The sequence below is a fragment of the Panthera uncia genome, chromosome A2 (assembly GCF_023721935.1).
Source record: "Panthera uncia isolate 11264 chromosome A2, Puncia_PCG_1.0, whole genome shotgun sequence".
Lineage (NCBI taxonomy): Eukaryota > Metazoa > Chordata > Mammalia > Carnivora > Felidae > Panthera > Panthera uncia.
In genome coordinates, this window is record NC_064816.1 from 118328336 (window position 1) to 118350914 (window position 22579).

General features: G+C 39.0%; 1 protein-coding gene and 1 long non-coding RNA gene across 4 annotated transcripts in view; both read right to left on the reverse strand.

The window, feature by feature from the left end:
• The window catches only part of LOC125930042 (uncharacterized), an 86884-nt gene extending 73487 nt beyond the window's left edge, over positions 1-13397 (reverse strand). Inside the window, exon 1 of the long non-coding RNA XR_007460050.1 lies at positions 8880-13397. This is a non-coding gene — a long non-coding RNA (uncharacterized LOC125930042). The remainder of the gene's footprint in view (positions 1-8879) is intronic.
• Positions 1-22579, reverse strand: part of PDE1C (phosphodiesterase 1C) — a 293394-nt gene that overhangs the window by 250002 nt on the left and 20813 nt on the right. For all 3 annotated transcript variants that reach the window (XM_049641659.1, XM_049641657.1, XM_049641658.1), the window contains exon 2: positions 22185-22211. In XM_049641659.1, the coding sequence (XP_049497616.1) occupies positions 22185-22211 (27 nt within the window). The remainder of the gene's footprint in view (positions 1-22184; positions 22212-22579) is intronic.

The following is a 22579-nucleotide window of genomic DNA, read 5'->3' on the forward strand; positions in this document are numbered from 1 at the left end:
ATCAATCAAAAATCACAACGCGAATCGCTATGAACATGAGTCTCACTGCTATGAACTTCATTACAATCTACTGCATAAGAACTTCAAAAAGAAATTATTTTTATCTGTTAGGCTAATGTGGTGATTACCATTTCCTCAAATTCTTCACTTCATGTTTTCAGGGCAGCAAAATTCTGATATAATAAGTCTTACACTGAAACCGTATTCAATCTTCAAAAACCAATCAGAAAAAAAAGCACAAGCAAGTCCTCTTGGGATTTTGATTTAATCACCTTTAGAGACTAAAAGTAGGATCAGAACTTAAGTATGTTCTTACCAAAGAGGGGAATGCAAAAGCAAAGCTGGCTAGGGAGAGCCTTCCTCTGGTTCCTAGCTAGAGCAGTGCTGTCCAACAGAAATGTACTGCAAATCACATGGGCATTTAAAACTTCCTAGTAGCTACATTTTTAAAAAATAAGCAGGTTAAATTAATATTAACAGTGTATTTTATTTACCTATTTATTTAAGGTATCTAAATGTTTACCATTTCAACATGAGGCAGTAGTAGCCACATTTCAAGGGCTCAACAGCCACCTGAGGCTTGTGACTAGTGGTTACCGTACCAAACAGCACAGATTTTTGACTTTGTGTAAATTAAAAGGTCCCATCCTCCCCTCTTTTCAAATATTTATTTATTCATTCAAATGCACTTATTAAATCTCTAATAAAATTATTAATAATTATTATTAAATATTTATTATCTCTAATAAAATATTTTATTATTCTTGCCATTAGAAGTTCAGCTGAATAAGCAGGAAGAGCACTCAGGTCACTCCCTTCAATCCATGCAAATCAATAAAAGGTTAAGATCTATGATAATCTGAAAACCAACCAATCTCAGTTTTGTTGTTCTTGCTGCTAATTTTATTTCCAGTTCATATCCTTCCCTTCCTGTTTGGAAAAGCAAAGAATTTCTCATCCCAAGGTTATCTTCATGATTCAAAGTAATGTTGCACATAGTTCTGTTTTAACAATAATCTACAGATTTTATAGAAGTAGAATATATCAAGAAATAATGTGTGCAATGCTATTTGGCGCCTGAAAAAAAAAAGCGGAGGAAGGTGTGGTGAGGAGTGGGAGGAGAGGAAAGAAGGAATGGAGAAGAGAAGGTGGTGAGGGGGATATCACAGCATTTCATAAAAATAAACTCAAGGAATCAAGAGTTTAAGAGCAAGATTTCCACATTTAATGACTTTCACCCAAACAGGTAATGGGACCTATGCTTAAAAAATTGTGTAAATGTGTTTAATAGGGATTTTCAAAGCTATGAACGCTAATTACATGCACCAATACCTCTGAAAGACCAAGAAACACAGAATTTAGCCACTGCAACTGTGAATTTTAAAGACTGTTGCTTAATAAACACTATAATGGGCCTTCTTATTTCATTGCAGCAAACTCATCACAGCAAAGAACTGGAAACAACCAAGTGCCTATCATTAGGCAAGCAGTTCAATTAATTATGACTTAAGTCATATTATTAATTTTTTAAACAGATACATTTTTAGGAGCTGACACGTAAAAATTGCCAATTTATGCTCGCATGAAAAAGTAAGTTGCAGAAAAACACATATTATGCAAAATACACATACCCCACACTGATAATAGTTACAATATCTCAAGAGGAACCTGGGATCAGGATGGTTGAAGGGACAGAGGGGGAGCCAAAGAAGACTGGACCCTTCAGTCTTCTCAGTAATATTTCAATTTTTTATAGGGCAAATATATTCATATTTTACTTATATTAAAAAAAAGAATTTTAAAACAAGACACACCCCCAAATGTGTTTATCCCAAATCCAATCTTAACGTATTGGAAGCCATCACACTCACACTTAGGTGTTTGTGCTCACCTAAAGATAAAGCTTCTCCCATCATATTTATGAAGATATTTGAATGTGGGGATGTGTCCCTGAATACAAAAAAGTAGTTCCTTGGAATTGCTTATTTTTAAAAATTCACATCTCTGCAAATCTTCTCATGTAAAACTGAATACTTCAGTATGTTTCTACTTACTTGTGTATGAACTGAGGTCTTGGAGTTACTGTGAAATAAAAATAAAATGAATGGGGTGTCTGGGTGGCTCAGTCATTTTAAGCATCCAACAGTTAATTTTAGCTCAGGTCATGATCTCACGGTTCATGAGATTGAGCCCCAAGTCAGGGCTGTGCTGACAGTGTAGAAATTGCTTGGGATTCTCTCTCTCTCCCTCTCTACCCCTCCCCTGCTAGTGTATTTGCGCTCGCTCTCTCTCTCTCTCTCTCTCTCTCTCTCTCTCAAAATAAATAAAATAAACATTTTAAAAAATAATGAAATAAAATAAAATGGAGAAATAAACTGGATGCTGAGCTTGATGCAAAACTATAGCTGTGATTCACAGTTCTTCTTTGTCTTTGACTGACTTTATCATAAACCTGATTAAGAATTTATAAAACAAACAAACTGCAGTGGATACTACTGTCATTTGCTAATATGGACCTCTTCTCCCCCTACAGGAGGACTAAACTTCTCCATCCCACTGATGTTGGACTTGGCCATGAGACTGTTCTGCCCAAAGTCATGATTTACATTACAATGAAGTAAAAGCTTTAAAGGTGACCGAGTGGTTTCTCTCTCTTGCTTCTGTCCTCACCATGAAACCCACAACCCTTCCTTTGAGCCATTTCACAACTCTGTAAATTGTAACTAACCGATAATCATACAAAATAATTCTTGTCTATAGACATGCAGATACATTCTGCCTGGTGTGAGGCAGTCAACTTCCCTCCTCCACTGTGGAAAAAGTTCTGCCCTCCCCATTGGCACATTTCTAATCTATACATGTGCCTGTTCTTTGGATGGCCATTTGAACTATTTGTAACATCTTACCAGTTCCCTCATTAATAATGAATTAAATAAAATCCTTAACACATATTCATTTTACATGTGAATGAATTATAATTTTACCTTTTTTTTAAAAAAAAAAAAGTATCCTGACAGTGCTTAATATGTGCTAGATAATTTTACTATACATTTAATCCTCCCAACAACCCCACCTTTACTAATGAGAAAATGGAGCCCGAGAGAGATTAAATAATGTACTTAAAGCCACACACTGATTAATAGCAGAGCTGAAAATCTAACTCAGGTCTAGCTAATACCCTCTCTACAGTGTCTTAAGTGCAACATTCTGAGAAAGGAGTAATTGGTGTGGAATTGGAATGTCAAAAAATGACAGAATATTAAGGTCCAGTTCCTTTGTCATATGAGGGAACTGAGGCACAAAGGCATAAAGATTTTCCCCATGTTGCATAGCTTATTTTGGGCAAGGACTAGAACCCAGGGCTCCTGACATCCAGGGTAGTGATCTTGGGTTCAAGAAAGAAGTTGAATATGACCAAAGCCTTGATGGATAAGTAGAATCAACAGAGTTGGCAGGACACAGGGAACAGAGGCAAGGACACAGTGTGGATATTTGGCGTGGAGAACAGGAGAAGGGTTGTATTCTGACCACAAGGGTCCATGGGCATGCCCATAGGAGGTAGGGGTGGGAGCAGGAGGAAGCAGGGCAGGGAGACTCTATATCCAGACATTGCCACAGGGCACTGGAAAGGAGAAATCATAGGTTTGTAATCCAGGAGCATCACTGGTTGGTAGAAAAATATCAAGAGGTTTTGAAATAAGTTTTCTACTTTGCCAGAAGTCAAGATTAGATGGAGGCTGTCTGACCTTGGGCACAACCCTTTACTATATGAGCTTGCAGCTTCGCCTGAGGCTGAACAAGGTAGTATCTAAGATTCCTTCTAGGGCCAAAGCTACAGCAATGTCAAAAGAGCAGATATTCTCCCTCTTAAACTGATCATGGTAGTATACTGAGTTCTAATCACATGTGTAACAGAAATCCACAATGCCACAACTAGTTAGGAGTTTTCCCAAAGAGGAAAACAAAGCTACATTTATTGTCAGTCCACTGTCAGGCTGTGTCCCAGATCAGCGGGAACTTCACAACAAGCCCCAGCTGCTTTTTTTCTAGTTAAATGTGTCACTATCAAGAATCTCTCACACTCTAAAGTTTTCCCATTTCTTTGCCACCTGGGCATACCCTGGTCCTCACAACTCCAAAGCAACAATCAAGGTCTCCATTCTCCATTCACTGCTGAGGGTGTGTGGAGACAGCCCCTTACAGGAAACAGGACCTTTATTCCCAAAAGGCACATGTAAAATAGAAGATGAATGCACAGAGAAGAGAGGTCAGACTGGATGGTACAGACCAACTCTACCTAGAAGGAATGAATGATTCCTGATTCTCTTATTATAGGGTAACGTCCACCACCCCATAGTCACACACTGGGTATTAAGAACACAATAAATATCCACACACACAGTGTCCTCTCAGCCACCTACATACACATCACTCTATGGAGCCCCACTATTCAAAGGGCCAGGGACTAAAGGCATCAGAATCACCCAATAGAAACACAGAGTCTCGGGCCCCACTCCAGACCTACTGGATCAGAATTTGCATTTTAACAGCAACATGTTTAAGGTGATCACAGTTCCCAAAGTTCCCAAATGCTGTTTGCAGATTTCCCAGGAGTAACGCAGCAGCAACGCGTGTGTATACAAAGAACTAACAAGTCAGTAGAGAGATGCAGACGGGAAGAGACCAGTCCCTTAACTGGAAAAAGAAGCTCTATTACCAACACAATTAATTCAGAAGGTGACTTCTCAAAACTCATCTTCAACTGAGATCAACTGACAACGCTAACATCTTCCCATGGTGAAATGAGGAGTGAATCCACAGGCAGGGAGAGGCACGAGAGGAGGGGTGAACAGTCACTTGACTGCATTCCTACAGAATCGAATGTCAGTTCCCAAAGCTGTCCTCGGATGCAGGATGCTCTGTGGTGAATTTGCTGTCTCTCTGTGACTCAACCACAGATGAATGAGCTTAAAGAAAAGGGAGAAGCAAACCATGAACTATAGTAAATTACAGCTTAATCTTCCTCACCCTGGAATTCATTCAATAGTTTTAATGAACTTACAGTCTGGAAGGCAGGGTGAAGAACGCATACAGAATACGGAATACATTAGCAGAAAGGATTTCATGCTGCCCTGTGCATCAGAGAAGCCCAATTCCCTTTGTTATTAAAGGGATAAATATCCTTCCTCCAGTCAGTACTTTGGAAGGGAAAAAACCAAAAACCTGCTTTCCATTATTCCTGTATCTACTATCAATTCCCAAAGAATGCAGATTCTCAAGGGCTTATTAGAGCAAGAAGTGATTCCCAAGACCCAGTCAGCTCCCACTACTTTGTGCTTTTACCCCGCACCACGTAGGCAGGCAAAGGCCAAGGGCCCTGGGCCTTCACGGTGAAACTCTACCACATTCTTTCTCTATGGGTCACTTCCTTTGATTGGATCCACAGACTTGAGAGAGATTCAAACAACTTGCTTCTAATTTAGGTTAGAGGAAAACTCAAAGACTCCTGGAGGGGTGTTAAATTATCCCTAGGGGAGAAAAAATACAGCACCTGGATTTATTAATGCATTTAGGCTGGACCTGGACACTCAAATATATCCACAAGAGGATATAGTTTATGCCCTTATTTTCAGCACCCATTGATCACCACCAGTAATTTTCAAATTATGGTCTGCTATCCATCAGTGGATAATAAAATCAGTTTACTATGTTAATAAAATAGCATAGACTATGAAATATCAGATTTAATTACTCGTAGTAAGATAAACTCTTATTTCAGTTGTGCGTGTGTGTGTGTGTGTGTTCAGTGTGTGTGTTCACACACACACAGAGTCACCATGTACAATCGTTTCTTATTGTGGGTCACAGTAAGCGGGAAAACCACTTGCTGATTTAGGGCACCTGGAAATCAGCCTTTTGCTACAAAGAGAAGGGAGGAATCATGGAAAGAGAACTGGAAAAACCAGTTTCTAAATGAGCTTCTAAAGCAGACAGAGGGAAAAATCAAGTCTTCTTGTGGACCCACCAATGGGACTGGAACTTCTAGACACTCCCTTTCCTTGCTCACCCCCCACACCCCAAGTATGGCTCCATCACAAGCCACATCTCATCAGGGATCTCACAAAAAGGAAGAACTGATTTGTGCCAACACAGATTTGTGCCTGGGACAGAGATGCCAGTCTGGCACGTGGACTCCCCTTAGCAGCACAAGAAAAGGCTGAGCAATCTGGAGATCCTTTCCTTTGGCAGTTTTCCTTAAGGTCTTCATTCTCTACAAAGATTATCTTCCTTTTCTCCCTTAGGTATGTTCACAGTAGCCCCCAGTCACGCTCAGTCTCTAACACACAGGAAAACAAAATAGAGGGATTACGCAAATGCCCAAATCACCTGCATCAGAATGACTGTAATCAACACTGATGATGAATTTTAATGCAAACACAGTTATTACCCCACTTTGTCACCATAGCCCAATATCCCCAGAGTCAAAGAGAGAGCCAAACCGGCTCAAGTGAAACAAAGCCCTACTATTTTCTGACCTGGGAAAGTTGTTCATGTTCTCTAACCCTGTTTTCCTCACCCATAAAATAGGAACAACAAAAGTACCTACATCAGAGGTTATGGTAAAAATTAAATAAGATAAATGTGGAAAGCACTTAGCCTGGCACCAGGAACACAATGACTATCATGTATTATCATCTATTATCATAGCTATTATTATTACTACCATCACATTTTTACCATCACATTATTACTAGCTTAGTTGTTTTGAGATCTATACCTCTGGTATGGACTTAAAAGTATGAGCATAAAGTAATGATATTTTGTTATAATTGTTATTGTAAATGGCTTGCATAATGATGGGCCTCCAAACTCAATCCTCCAGGGACTTTCCCATTTGCCCCGGGGGAAACAAACACCATAATGCTTCCCCCTTTAAACAAGTTGTCAAAAGCCAGAAAATCTATGCATGTGAGAGTTTATATTTCTGAAGACCCAGCAGCTCAAAACTCCAACGGGATCAGTCCCTACATGTTCTAGTATATGAGTATGTTAGCAGGGGGCAGTTCTCGCCTCTGACAGCCACATACATCAGCTGCTGCTGTGGAAATGGGAAAAGCCACCCCACGTTTCAGCTGTAATGTACCTGGTCAATTGTGAAATCGATTTGAAGGGAGAGAAATCTCATCTTGACCCCATTTGGTAATGAGCACAAAAGGCAGCCTGGCCACCAAAGAAAATGCCAGAGAAGGGGCAACTCAGAGAAAATTCAACCAACTTAGGCAGTGGAATAATGTTCTGTGAGTGCCAAGCTGGCCTTACTGCCACCTATTATAACAGTTTTTCAAATCAAGGAATTCTCCATTCCCACATAGTTTGCTTCAAAAATGACTTCTCCTTCCGTAAATGATGTTCCTCTGTCTGAGAACCACATATGTAAGAAACAAGGACAAAGGAGGAGGCATCTAAGCCACCAGGTCAACCATATTCACTCATCCACCTGCTCCGACACAGTCATCCTGGGTTTATTAGGGAAACAAAAATGAGTAAGGGGGTCTTTCCTAAGAAGGAGCTTATTGGGATGGTTAGGGAGACAAACAAACAAGAATCCAGTGTAACAACTAAAACACCGTAGGTACCAACGAGACACCACAGAGATACAGAGGAGGGATTGTATAGCTTACAGGGAACTGTATAGGTTAAATGTTTATATTAAAAAGACAAAAGGTTTAAAATCAATACTCTAAGTTTCATCTTAAGAAGTTAGAAAATTAAACCCAAATTAAGTAGAAAAAAGGAAATGATAAAAATAAGAGCGGAAAGCAATGAAGTGTTAATCAACAGAAAAAGTAACAGAAAAAAGGTAGGTTTTAAAAAACATTAATAAAAGTAATAAGCAAGTAGCAAGACTGATCAAAAATGATGAGAGAAAGCACAAATTACCAATATCAGGAATGAAAGAAGGGATATCACTGCAGATTTCACAGACATTTGAAAGATGGTAAGCAACATCATGTCAGTGAATATAACAGATGAAATGAACAAATTTTGTGACAAACACAAATTACCAAGAATGACACAAGAAGAAACAGAAAATCAGAATAGTCCTATACCTAGCAAGGCAATGGTTATCCAAGTGTGGTTCTCCAGTCTAATAGCATGAGCAACACCCGGGAACTCTCTGAAATGTAAATCCTCAGGCTCCACTCCAGATTTATGGAATCTGAATTCTGGAGATGAGTCTCAGCAAGCTGTGTTTTAACAGACCTTCCTAGTGTTTCTGATATCATTGGAGAACTGTTTTAATATGTTCTTCCCACAAGAAACCCAGACCCAGACAGTTTCACTGATGAATTCTATGAAACATATAAGAAAGAAATATAAAAACATTGATAACTGTGGTTACCTTTTGGGTACTGAATGGGATTAACCAATGATTAAAAGAGACTTTGGCTTTATCCACAATCTTTTTTTTTTTTTTTACAATGAGAATGTATTCACAAATTATTTGTATAATCAAAACAAATAAAAATATTCAAAACAGGAAAAAAAAAGACCAGCCTTATAAAAACTGAGAAAATAGAGGACAGAACACTTCTTCATCATTTACTTTTCATCTCTATTGTCTTATGGAAAATGTAGCAGATTCTTTTTATCTGCCCTTTTATTTTTTATTTTGAAGTGGTTCTTGGTTTCTTTGGGATGAGCCATTCTTTTTTTTTTTTTTAACATTTATTTATTTTTGAGACAGAGAGAGACAGAGCATGAATGGGGGAGGGTCAGAGAGAGGGAGACACAGAATCTGAAACAGGCTCCAGGCTCTGAGCTGTCAGCACAGAGCCCGACGCGGGGCTTGAACTCACGGACCGCAAGATCATGACCTGAGCTGAAGTCGGCCGCTTAACCGACTGAGCCACCCAGGCGCCCCTGGGATGAGCCATTCTGACAGACAAGTGGTCCACAGGGTCTGGGTGGCCACAGTACACGCCTTCAAATTAAGAAAAGTCTTAATTAATTGTCTCCTTTCCTTTGCTTGCAGCCCTTAGAGAAGTGATTACCTACTTCTCTACGCAGCAGCTCTCTGCTCATGGCACACCCGCTAGGAGACCCACAGCACAGTGATCCTGCCCTCCCCTTACATACCAAAACCCACTCAAGCCAGAGAGACTGGGACTCAGATAACAAAAGTGATTTAAATCAAGTATCCACTCAGGTTACTCCTTCTAAATAAATACCCATAAAAACTTTCCACATCTGGCTATTTTCTCTTATTTAAGTCTCAGCTCAAGAGTCACCTCCAGCAAGATTTTCAGAGCCCCTAGACTAAGCAGAGCACTCCCTCTGCTATGCCTCTGCACCTCTATCAAAAATCTTATATTCAAATAAGGTATCTGGGTCCCTATCTGTCTCCCATTGTGTCATTAGCTCTTTGAGAAACCACACCTTACTCTTTATTTTCATTTTTTAATATCTCACAGTGCATGACCATCACATAGCTGATTCCCAGTAAATATGCAGTGAAGAGTCTGGGAATGAAGTCAGACAAGCTGAAATCTACATCTATAAATAAAACATACTAACTTCATTTTACTCAATACTTTTGGCAGAACTCATTTTTAAAACTAAATACTTTTAATTTGCTCTTTGTTCAATCTCTCAGTAGTGTTATTGTTAGTGCAAACTATGTGGACTGGCTTTCATTTTGCAGCCTGATTCCCCCCGGACTTTTAAATCCTGGGTGGGTACAGTAGGTCCCTGCCACTGACCTGTGCATTGCAGGACATCTTGAAAGATAAATATAGGGACCAAGAGAATAGCAGTGAACAGATAATACCTAAAATCTTTGGCTAAAACAGTCAGATTCCTTCTTTTAGGCTCTTTCTAGAGACCTGTACTTTATCTCCACAACTTTATGAATCAGCCTGAAGCACAAGGCAGATTCTCCCACCTCTGCCCATAATTTGTTGGCACTGGTCCAACTACTCCTCTGACAAATGAGATCCTGAAGAATTAATCTCCTACACAAGCAGAGTAAGTCCTTGTGGGAGGCCAAGTATCGCAGAGAGTTTGCAAGGTCTCATTCTTTATTATGATGAAAATGGCATTCTATAGCCATTAATTTTTACTGGGAAGGAGAGCATTATATTAACAGCTAATATTTATTAATCACTTACCACATACCTAGAACAGAGTCATATACATTCATATACATATGCATACATACATTGTCTCATAAATATATTGTCATATATACATATACATATGTCATATCATCATATATACATATACATATACATATACATATACATATACATATACATATACATACATTGTCTCATTTTAAACCTTATCAACAACCTTAAGAATTAGGAACTTTTAGTAGCCCATACCCTGAAAATATGCACACTTAACAGGCTGAAATATCACAAAATTAAGAAGGGGTGGAGATGAGATTTACATTTAGGCCCCTCAGACCCCCAAATCTATGCCCTGAGTCTCAATATTACATTGTCTTGTTAATAGACTTCTGGTATAATTATGCGCCTACAATATCCCGCACAAACCAAAGGCAGAAGTCACTGATAATCAAGGAAGGGGAATCATCCACCCCACCAATCTAAAGATCTAAAGTACCCTTTAAACATGATTCATTAATAAGCAACTAATTAAAATTTTTTTCTTTCCATTCAAAATAATGATGTTAAATGGGAAACTAATATTTAAGCCATGTGATGGCTTCATCAGAACCTCATCTGTTAAATCATGCTACTGGAACACATTTCTGAATACAGAGAAGTCAGCAGGGGAAAAAAAAACAGATGTAAAGCAAACAGGTGGAAGTATGAAGTCAGTGTGATCTCATGAGCATAAACCACAGTCTTAATCAATAGCTATCTGCATGGGCCACCAGGAACACCATCACTGTCACCATCACAGTCACCACCATCACCATCAACAGTATTGTTATTATTCAGTACCTTCATCCACCCACTACCCTCCTGCCCAGCAATATGATCCCTGAAGAAATGAGGCCTCTGTTTACCTATCAAACAGGCACTGTTTGCATTACCAAAAGGGTTAATTTTCTAACCTTTTTCTCTTGATAATGGGTCATGAGTGAACAGTGGCAACTAGCAAATATATTACAATTGTTACTATTACAACACAGTACATTCAAATTAGTAAAAATTACTGCAAAATCATGGCAAAATTGCTTGGACTTATCAATTTGGCATATCAGTAGAGAATGATCGTGTAACTCACAGTCCATATTGCACACATCAGGCTCATTTCTTAAGCTATTTAATTGTTGCGCCAGCCCTAAGAGACTCCTGATTATGATCTAAATGATAAAACGCAACTTAAAGATTAAGGAACTGATTGTAGGAAAGTCATCCCATAAATCCTTCATTTGTATTTACCCCAGGAGGCATCAGGACCACCGGAACACCCCAGCTCTGCTGGCAAAGCCCTGTGACGCACAAACGCAGCTGCTGAGAGGGGCTAGCCCTGTGACTCTACACAGAGCCATGTTTTCAGACCTGCGCGACTGGCGGAAGACTTGTATCAGCCTCAAGGGACATTTTTGTTGTCTGGCGGATAAGTAGGAATCCATTCCAATTTATACTGGGGCTTACTTTGTAGCTACTAGTTTTCACTGAAATTACTGATAATTCATGAAACAGATGGGACTTCACTTCTCAGTAAATTTGTTTTGCTTTATTGCCTCCTGTGTAACAATACGCAACAGTATCAGAGTGTTTCTTTTAAAATCTGTGAGTTTATGTTTCTCAGGGTTAATAGAATATAATAGCATGTAGAACTTATGATTTGTGATTTGTTTCAGCCTATACTATATTTACATAAACCAAACAATATTATCTTTTCAAAACAATTTCAAAATCTCTTTCAATGCCTGATTTAAAGTACTTTAAAATTTTTTTCTTATAAAATTTAAATGCATCTAATACACTATAAAATTTTCCATGTCAACTAAATAAACTATGAAACAGAATTCATAAATCTGCTACATAAAGAGTGAATCATAGGTCAAAATAGTAACATTAATAATAATAGCTAAAATACTCTTTACACTTACAAAAAGCTAGAAAGCACACTTAATGTTTTCAATCTTTATCTTATTTAATCCTTCCAACAACCCTATAGGTAAGAACTATTATTATTCCCTTTGTACAGACAAAGAAAGTGAGGCTCAGAGAAAGGTTTCTCAACATCAACACTACTCACGTAATGAATCAGATAATTCTTTGTTAAGGTGGAGATGTTCTGGGCACTATAGGAAGTTTAACAGCATCCTTGGCCTCTATCTACTAGATGCCAGTAGTATACCCCCCTCTCAGATGTGACAGCCAAAAATATCTCCAGACATTGCCAAACGTCCTTGGTGGTGGGGAGGGGGCTGTGGAGTCACTACCACTTGAGAATCACTAGCTTAGAGAAATTAAGCAATTTACTAACTGTCGTACATAGGAAATGGTAAAGCAGGGAAGCCAGGGAGGCTGATTCTAGAAAGCATGCTACCAACCAATAAAATACAGTGCTATTTACTCTGTCATAGTTTAAAGAACATAACTTTCCCCTCAAAATTGAAAACTAAATATGAGGATGAACTATGGGTGCCTTCCTATGGAAAGATCTTCCCTGACCACACCAGACTGAGCCACTTCACACTTATATTTCCTAATTAAGGACCATATTCCAATGGCTATTGACTTGGCATAGCTTGCACGCCTGCCCCATCTACCCCAACCTTCTTTCTGTTCTGTTACATGTGCCCCATCACTTGTTAATGCTGATTCCATCCTTCAGTAAAAAAGACACAGTCTCTACCCTTCGCAGAGCCCCTAAAAAGCAGGGCCTATCTTCTTCCTACTTCCCGCTTCCTCAGGTGAGCCTGCACTCAAAGTGCAAGCCCTTGGCAAAGTGGCCACAGAATTCTGATTTCTCTCTGAGAGATCTCCCAAGCACTCAGTGACTGAGCACATCATGTGCCAAAGACTTCCTATGTGTTTCATATATACTATTTCATTCTCAGCTCACAAGAATCCTAGGAAGCAAGTATTATTATTTCCATGTGTTATTGGCCAAGAGGAAACTGAGGTTTGGGTAAGTAGGGGAACCTACCCAAACATTACACAGGATTCCTGCCAGGACTCAGATTTCATGGATAAGCGAAGACTACAGACACATGTCTTCCAAAGAATGTTCTCTGCTTAGTCTATTGCCTCCAACTTGCTTAAAATGTTCCTTCAGGTCCCGTCTCCCGATATCCCAAAGTCATGGGAATAAACAAAACAGAGCGGAGGGTGAGTCCACTCATGCAGAGACAAAGGGAAAAATTCAGGCAGTGACCTCATGAACTCTGAAAAGGAATTATCTTATTAAATCAGAGGATAGAAAAATACAGAACAAGTTTTCTTTTATCTGATTCTCTTTTTGTTATTTACTTTTTATGCATAAAAAGTTACGTATTCATGTATGACTGATTATACCACTTCAAAGTACTTTAAGCTGTTGTACTAAAATAAATGATTTTGAAAAAAAGAACCTGGTGGTAGAGGTGAATTTTTCCCCCTTCAATCACATTATTTAAATATAGCTTGTTAGGTTTCTTTTTTTAAGGCTTCATTAAACTTTCTTGAGAGCTTCAACTGTGGGTTGAAGCCAAATATGAAATTTTTCAAATGTAAAATGTCCCAATGAAAAAGAGAACAATTGGTGGAGAGGGGAAATGAACTCCAAAAGACATTTCTTTCTGACTCTGATTATATTCAGCTTTAAGCTGCTTCCTTTGGGAGGTTGGAGGTCGGGGTGTGGGAGTTCCTGAGCTGTAAAAAATTATGAAACCACTTGAATAGAAAGAACCCAAGAAGGTTTTGGCATCTCAAAGTCTTGCCTTTAAACCCTATCCCAACCACTTTTCTGCTTTGTGACCGCAGTCAAGTTACTCATTTTCTCTGAGTTACTCATCTGTCAAACAGGATCACCATGAAGATCAAACTAGATAATGAGTGTGAAACACCTAGTACAGAGTAGATACACAATAAATTTAACCAACAGGGTGCCTTTTAGACATACCTGTATTTTTGCCAAATTCTGCGTTGGCAATTGTCTTTCCATGCCTTTATCATGGTCAGTTCACATTATTTAGGTGAAATCAGAAATATCTAAACCTAGGGTGATCTGGCTGGTGGCCAAAGAGCCATCGGTATGGGGCCAGTCTATGCTACCAGCTTACTGACCTCCATTCTCAGCCTCAATGCTGCTCCTCTCCCATGATGCAGTTATAAGTCCTCAAGTGCTTGCCATCACTGCAAAGACTGTGGTGGCCTGGGCTTTCTAGTGGAAGGACCTCAGTAAATAGAATATGAGAATAGTCATTTTTGAGCCAAATGAACCAGAGAAAGCCGTATATTCAACCTCAATCTCTTTACAGATGAGGACACTAGGACCACAGAGGAGTAATTTGGCAAAGCTAAGCTAGCAACAGGATCCAAATCTGATTCTTAACTTTTCATCTACACCAGTGGTTCTCAACTAGAGGTGATTTTGGCCACCTCAACCCCCACCCAGGAGACATTTTTGGTCATCACGACCAAGGGATGGGGATTGCTACTGTCATTTAGTGAGTAGAGCCCAGAGATATTACTAAACATCCTACGATGCACAGGATATCCTCACAATGGAAACAGCAATAGTGCCAAAGCTAAGAAACTGATCTACACTGTTGGATCCAGTGTCTCCAGAGACTCCAAGAGTTGCCTCTTAAGCTGCTGTTGTTGGGCATTGGACTTGGCCTCAATTTGGAATCAATCAAGTCAATTCTGACTCTTTAGTATTGAGGGCCAGTAGGATTAGGAGGGAGTAGAGACTTGTCTACCCAGGCAATTTAAAGTCTGGGCTTAACTTGTGAAGCATAGTGATACATCCAGCATGAGTGCTACTGAAGTCTTAAAGACACACTTAAGTCTTACTGGGAAATCTAAGAAAATGATGCTCAAAACCACTTTGGCAAACACCACAGAACAGCCAAATGATGTACACCATACAGTTATCAAATATTTAGAATAATGAACTGCAAACAAATACATTTGACATTGCCCTAAACATCTCTAGAATTAATGGTTTGAATCAAGAAAAGATAAAAGATTGAAGCCCTGGTAATAGAGCAAAAATACTCTCAGAGTTTCTACCCAAAGCTAAAGTTCCACACTGAAAGACCTTAAATAGAACAGAAAAGCAGAGTCAATGATCCAAACAATTACACACTTTCTGGTTCTTGACCATCTGGCTTGCTGACCTCGTAGGACTCTACCCTGACCAGTGGGAGGACCAAACGAGATGTGGGAGTATGTGGTGATCGGCAAAGCCATTTGTAAGTATGAGTCATTTATCAATCTGAGCTTGTTTACCCACAGTTCCACTTGGTAATTCTGACTTTGGTTCTGACCTAGGGTAAAAAAATATATGGAGGATCCCAATCTGATTCACTCATACATTCAACCCACATTTAACAAATACCAATCACATCCAATGCACCATGCTTTTGAGGAGCATATTTCCTACTCAACAAAATCACATTGATGCATAGAAGAATGACATGCATCATTATTATTTCTTGCACATGGAATTAGAGCAGCATAGCTGGATAAGCAAGATCTCTTTTATGTGGAAAGATCTAAGAAGGCTTCACAGAAAGAAGCAATATTTGAATTGGATCTTCAAGAAAACATGGGCTTTCAACAGGTAAAAATGAAAACATTCAAAATACTAGAAAGATTATGAATGAGGAATGGATAACAGAAAACACAAGGTAAATATGGCAATCAGTGAGGAGGAGAGCTTGACTGGAACTTAGGATGAATGGAAGGGGGTAACAGAGACAAAGCAGGAAAGTGAGGTGGATGCGGATGAGAAACCCTTAAAATCCTACACAAGAAGACAGCCTTTATTAGCCAAAAGGAAGCCAAAGGAGGTTTGTTGTTGTTGTTGACATGGCACAATCAGAGACACTGTGGGAAAAGTAATCAGACATAGGTATGCAGAATGAGATGAAGAAACCAGAGTAAAGAGAGGGGTTAAGAAAACTCATTGGATACTCTAAGAAATGGGTAATAAGACTGGACCAAGATCATGAGAATGAAAATAGTGAGAAGTAAAAGCCCACAACCTATTAGAAACCTGTCTACCATGGGCAAAGGGGGAGAACAAAAAATTAAAGTTGAAGAAACACACACAACAGATGATCATATGAAGTGACTCAAAAGTGTTGTTGATCCTGGGTGAGTAGGAAAATGGTAATAATTATAATTATCATATACAAAGATGGAAGAGAAATGAAGACTGAATTGTGCCTAGATGATCTTCTTGACTCAGAAAATGGCAACCCACTGACAAGGTCATTACTGCTACTAGTATCTACATATACTACTCAGATTCAGTGCCTGAGCTACTTACAGTATCTCAGCACCCTCTCTTACCACACTCAGTTCCTAACTCCTGCTACACCACCTCTCTGGCTCTAGATCCCTGCACCTGTGCTCCTCAGACTCCTGCTGCTATATTAGGAGGGCAACTGAATGAGAAAGGAATGAATGAGTGGTAGTTGCCTGATACTCTGACCTCTGACCAAACTATCTATGTAGACCCTCCATCACTTCCTTTCTTCACCTGAAATTAACTGCATTGGGCATTATCCTTTGTGCATCTCCGTGTCCATCTGTGATCTGTGCTCTAACCAAACCATTTTGCTGTTCTTTCTGGTGTACCTTAACCTGCTACCATTCACTGTAAAGTCACTTGATTCAGTTGGCAATCATGGAACGTAAGTTAGACATATTCTCACAGCTGATACACATGTCCTTACTACTCTGAGAATGTATTAGTCATCACAAATATTGGAAAATATTTTTCAAAGGACTTTATCTCTTAGAAGATCCTCATGTCCCTGATGTCACCAATATTTAGACTCTAAATATCAATACTACTAAGTAGTGGTATCCAAAATTATCCGTAAGTATGTGAAACTATGCGCATTGATTTATCCAATATCCCCTTCAACTTTCTCCAAAAGTTATTTGATTGTCATTTTTCACAGCAAAAGTAAGAACAACAGTCCACTAATTCTCTGTCTGTGATACTGAAAGAGCTTCAGAATTCACCAATGAGCCTTTATATGTCCCAGAATGAGAAAGGGGGCACAGCTCAGCAGAAGATGCACTTGCTCACACAAGGATACAAGTGCTTAGAAAGTAGCCTTCCCAAAGGGTGATATCCACTCATCTTCCCACCCCCCACACATGACAATCTGTTATTAACAGCAAAGGTGGCAGTTCTGCTGATGACTCATTAAGCATGCTGATTCGTGACAGCATAGGCAGACCTGACTACGGGAATCATTTGCTGGATTTAATCAATTATTGGGCTCATCAAATGTGATTACTAAGCCACATAAAACTCCAAGTGAAAGAAGGCATAAGACAGTTGGAGGAAAAAAAATAGTTCCTTGTTTTGCCTTGCAACAGATAGGCTCTATTATCTACATGTGAGATATCCACTCTACTGATTATCTCCACACGTTTTTATCCTGGGCTCTCTTCCTTCTAATGTCCAGAATATTTGTGAGACAATTGCTTTTTTGAGAGAAAGCCTAAAGGATCAGTAAAACATCCACTTTTAAGATAACTGAACACATGAAGAAAACAGAGAAAAAATTCTCAATTATCCTGTTGGACTTTAATATGCCCATACTTCCAAGCACCGTGAATAAGAAGCAATATTATTTGTGATCTAGTGAGAGACAAGTGTAATGTATAATGGAAATATCTTCCCAAATGACCGACTTATTCCCAATGACCTTCAATACTAATAGCACTTACCATATTCTAATTATTTTGTTCACATGTGCCTTAACTACAAGTCTGCATACCTCTTAATAGAGGCGATTTCTTACACTGTTGACCTAGAAAAACACAGGTTTGAACTGTGCATGTCCATACACACAAGATTATATATATATATATATATACACACACACACACACACACACACACACACATATACAGCACAGCACTTTAAATGTATTTTCCCTTCCTTACGATTTTCTTAATAACATTTTCTTCTAAGTTTGTTGTAAGAATACAGTATATTATACATACACATAACTGTTTATGTTATTGGTAAGGCTTACAGTCAACAGTAAACCATATTAGTGATTAAATTTGGGGGGAGTCAAAACTTATACACAGATTTTCAACTGCACAGAGATTGGTGTCCCTACCCCCCATGCTGTTCAAGGGTCAACTGTATATGTTTTTATTTCCAGTACTTATTTAAGTGTATGGCAATCGTATTAAGTAAATGTGTTAAACTGAAAGATTTTTGTAAAGTACTTTGCATGTGACTATCAATCTAATTTGATGACCAAAAAGATGAGAGTGACCACCTTTGGCTAAAGTTATTTGGTCGTAGAAATGTCTAGATTTATAAAGTGAGTAAATCAGATATAGTCAGAACCAGAACTTCTTACATTATCTAAACAGAGCTAAGATTTGATAATCAAGCAACCAACCAACCAGGCAACCAAGCTACAATTAATAACAAATCAACAAAAACCTTTTTGCTAATGAAGTTTTCCCTATCTGATGTGGCTTGAAATTCCAACTCCTAACCAGTCTGACCAAATTATTTCCACAGTCCAGACATGAAAACAGGACATGTGTCTGCAGAGGTCCCTGAGGTCTGTGGATAAGTCCTCGTTTGTACCTTTGCCTCTGATTCTGAGGACCAATCACAGCATTTCCAGGCACACTAAAATAGGGGTGTGAGTACGTGCACACATGTGGGTGCACGTGTGCGTTAGAAGGACTTCTAACATGAATTCGGCTTATAACACCATCTCTGGTAGCAATTCTTTTCTTTAGTAGCAACTGAGAAATATTAGATTATTTCTAGGTATTTGTGATGATTGTATACATGATCTGGCATACTTTCTCAAAGATATAAACTTCTCAGAGCCAGACCTGATAACTTGAATCTGCAGCTGTATTAAAAACAACCTGATGAGAATTTTCGGGGTAAGCAGGTCTCTTGAGTAATCCCTCTAGCTGTCAAATTACCATGTCACCACTTCAACGAATCCCTTGGAACGATTGGCCCTCGTGGACAAGACTCATTCATTCACAAGGTGAAAGGATGGTTCCCCTTAATTGTGTTGATTTAAGGCCTAATCCAATAAGGGTTTCTGTGCAGGGAGAAGCTTACCTACTAGTTACTGGTGTACTTGCTAAGCCAGTAAAGAGTTCCTATAACATCATTCCCTCGGTTGAAATTCTGGTCTTGGAAGAGACGAGTATATTTTCCTTAATATTAAAAGTGAAATTCAGTAAAACCACTACCATAACATTCTTTGGGGCTACTAAGATCTGCCTGGTCCTTGATAAAATATTTTTAAAAAGATACCTACTTCAGTTAAGTTGTAGTAGGATGATGATGACTTTGAAAGCCAGAGGATTTTTTTTCATTCTTTTTAATGTTTATTTATTTATGAGAGACAAAGAGACAGGGCATGAGCGGGGGAGGGACAGGGAGAGAGGGAGACACAGAATCGGAAGCAGGCTCCAGGCTCTGAGCTGTCAGCCCAGAGCCCGACATGGGGCTCCAACCCACCAACCATGAGATCATGACCTAAGCCAAAGTCGATGCTTAAAGGACTGAGCCACCAAGGTGCCCCATGATTTCTTTTTCTTTAACATGGCTTTGAAAGATAAATAAATACATAAGTGAAATGAAATGAAGCCTAGGACTCTCGTCCTAATTTAAACACAGGTAGATTATTTTTGTATCCTGGGCTCCTAATGTCCAAAACAAACCTATGAGATCTAAAGCTTTTTCATATGACATTTATGTCATTTAGTTTTCCTACGTGAAGCCATCAGCTTTATCTGACTAATTATTAGCTGAGGCCAAACAACTACACTTAGCATGCAACTAACCAGCTGAGTCCGCACTAGGATGCTTGTCCCTAACATGAAAAAGGAATCACAGCTACAAATGAATCATCAAATAGACAAGCATACATTCAAACAGACCAGCATCTGAAAGAGGTATCAAGACATATTTAAAAGTGTCTCTCATTTATCAAATGAAGTATTCACTTAATCCAAATTTACAGATCCCTGGAAAAGTCCTCAAACAAGATCATTCTGAAAAAAGTTATAGGTTTGGTGTATGAAGAAGGTCTCAAATTCTTTAACAGCTTTCCATCAAGAGATGTAATCTATGTGCCCTTCTCTTGAATCTGGGTGGGTTCTGTGATATCTTGACCAATAAAATACAGAAGTGACACTGTACCAGTTTCTGGACCCAGGCTGTATAATTAAGAGACCAGCATCTTCTGCTTCTAATCTGTTGAAACACATGACCTAGGAAGCCAGCAAAGAGTGCAACTACCATGAGACCACCATGCAGTGAGAAGCCCAAGTTCTATGCTGGAAGGTGAAAGCCATGTGCAAAGAGAGAAAGAAACAAGGAGCACCAAGTCTTCCCACATGTGAGTAAAGAAACAATCTTGAAAGTGAACCCTCCATCTCCAGTAGCCCCAGCTCACTCCAGCTGGGTCAGGTGCAAACCACTCAGCCAAGTCCTTCCTGAATTCCTGATTCATAACACTGTGAGCAGAATAAAATGGTTGTTTTAAGCCATAAGTTTAGGGATGGTTTGTTATCAATGACAGATTAGTAGACATGGATCTATTTCACATGAAAATATGTATATGATTAAAAATAGAAGAGCTCAAACCAACCCTCTATTAATTTGCACTTTACATGACTTCAATGAAGCTGGCACAAGACAGTCTATTTTTTTATTACATCGACATAATAAGAAATGCAACAGCATTCATGTAAGATATGCAAAAATATGCTTTCAAAAATAATCTACATAGTAATTTGAAACTTGACAGGTTTGAGCCACTCTCTTGTAAAACTCCCTCCAACCTATTTATCCCTTCTTAAAATAAAATCGAAGCAACTTTGAAATATCTCATGCCCCAGGTTAACCACAAGTAAAAATGATAAATTACCTTTTACTACTGAAGACTATTATGCCCTCTAATCTGAGTGATTAATTTATATCCTGCTCAGTGGTTCACATGCAATTACTACCATGAACCCGATGAACTTGAACAAGACAGAATTATTTTGCCATCTGTATAAGCTCACTATATTTAGAAAAGTATAGCAACCTCCAAGAAGCCCTAAGGTTTTGTTCATCTTCTCTCAACGATGTGTGCACCTCTAAACATATCAAATTGTAACACCACTACTTTAGATTATCAACTTTATTTGGAAACCATAGGACAGGACTCTCTACCATAAGATGATGCTCATTAGAAAAGGTAAGAGTAAAGTAGTCATCCAAAAGTACCATTGTTAAAACCTACTGCATTGGTGATTTTTTTTTTATCTGAATGTAATCTGTTTAATGTTATAACACCAAAATCAAATCTAATCGATGAAAAGTAGACACTAGCCTTTTTGGCTGAACTGCGGGCTTCTAATGCTTGGCAAACAAAAGGTCTGAGCAACGCTATTTCTTTGGAATGTGCTTTCCAAACTCTTCTCAATAAAACAAAGTAAGGGATGATGATAAAAGATGATATTCTACTTTAAATTATCTTTTCCATGGTTAAACCAAAAAAGACCAATAATGCCCTTGAAGGAATTTGTACCTATTTTGAGCTCAATAGCATTTTGTCAGAGAATCAGGCAAACAGGAACTGCAGGCAAAGGAAAATTCAAACACTAAAAGTATACTTAAAGATGCTTTTATACTCCCATCCACAAACCTTCAGCACCTCCCAGACCAGCCCCTCTCCGGTCAAAGTTTTAGTAAAGTCATTAGGTGGATCAGCAGTTAACAGGCCTTTTCATCCATCAGATCCATTCTCACAGGAAGATATATACTCACAGTGCCACCCTAAATGTCTGCAATCAATTTTTAATTCCAGCAGCAGTAGTGATCCAAAGATTAAGCGGGGACCTCACTGAGAAGGAACCAAGAGACTGTTCATTACACTGAACGTCCACCATGAGCCAGACTTGTGATGAGATGCACCATTAATGACTCAACCAACCAGCTCCCCTTTCTCAGAAAGACACTCTTACCTCTGGGATGTTTTCTTATATTTCCTCCTGTAGGAAAAGAAGCATAAACACACATCAGAAAAGGGTTTGTGGCAGGCAGTGAATTAGAAAAGGTAACTTCAGCAGGGATGGGTATGAAGGGGAACTTCAGCAGGGATGGGCATGGAAGGTTCTTTCTGTGAGGCTTGTGAGTTTCCAATACCAGCTAAAAGTTTCAGATTATTGTGTCATATTGTGCTCAGATGCATACAAGCAGTCTTAACAGTTACAAATAGCCTCCCAAGAGCTCAGTGGCTCTGCCCTCCTATGTTCTTCCCCTTCCCCTTTGAAGGCAGTGTAGTATCTGGGGTGAGGTCAGGCTTTAAAGACCACAAGACCCAGATTCAAATACCAGCCTTTCTATTTGTTAGGTTCAT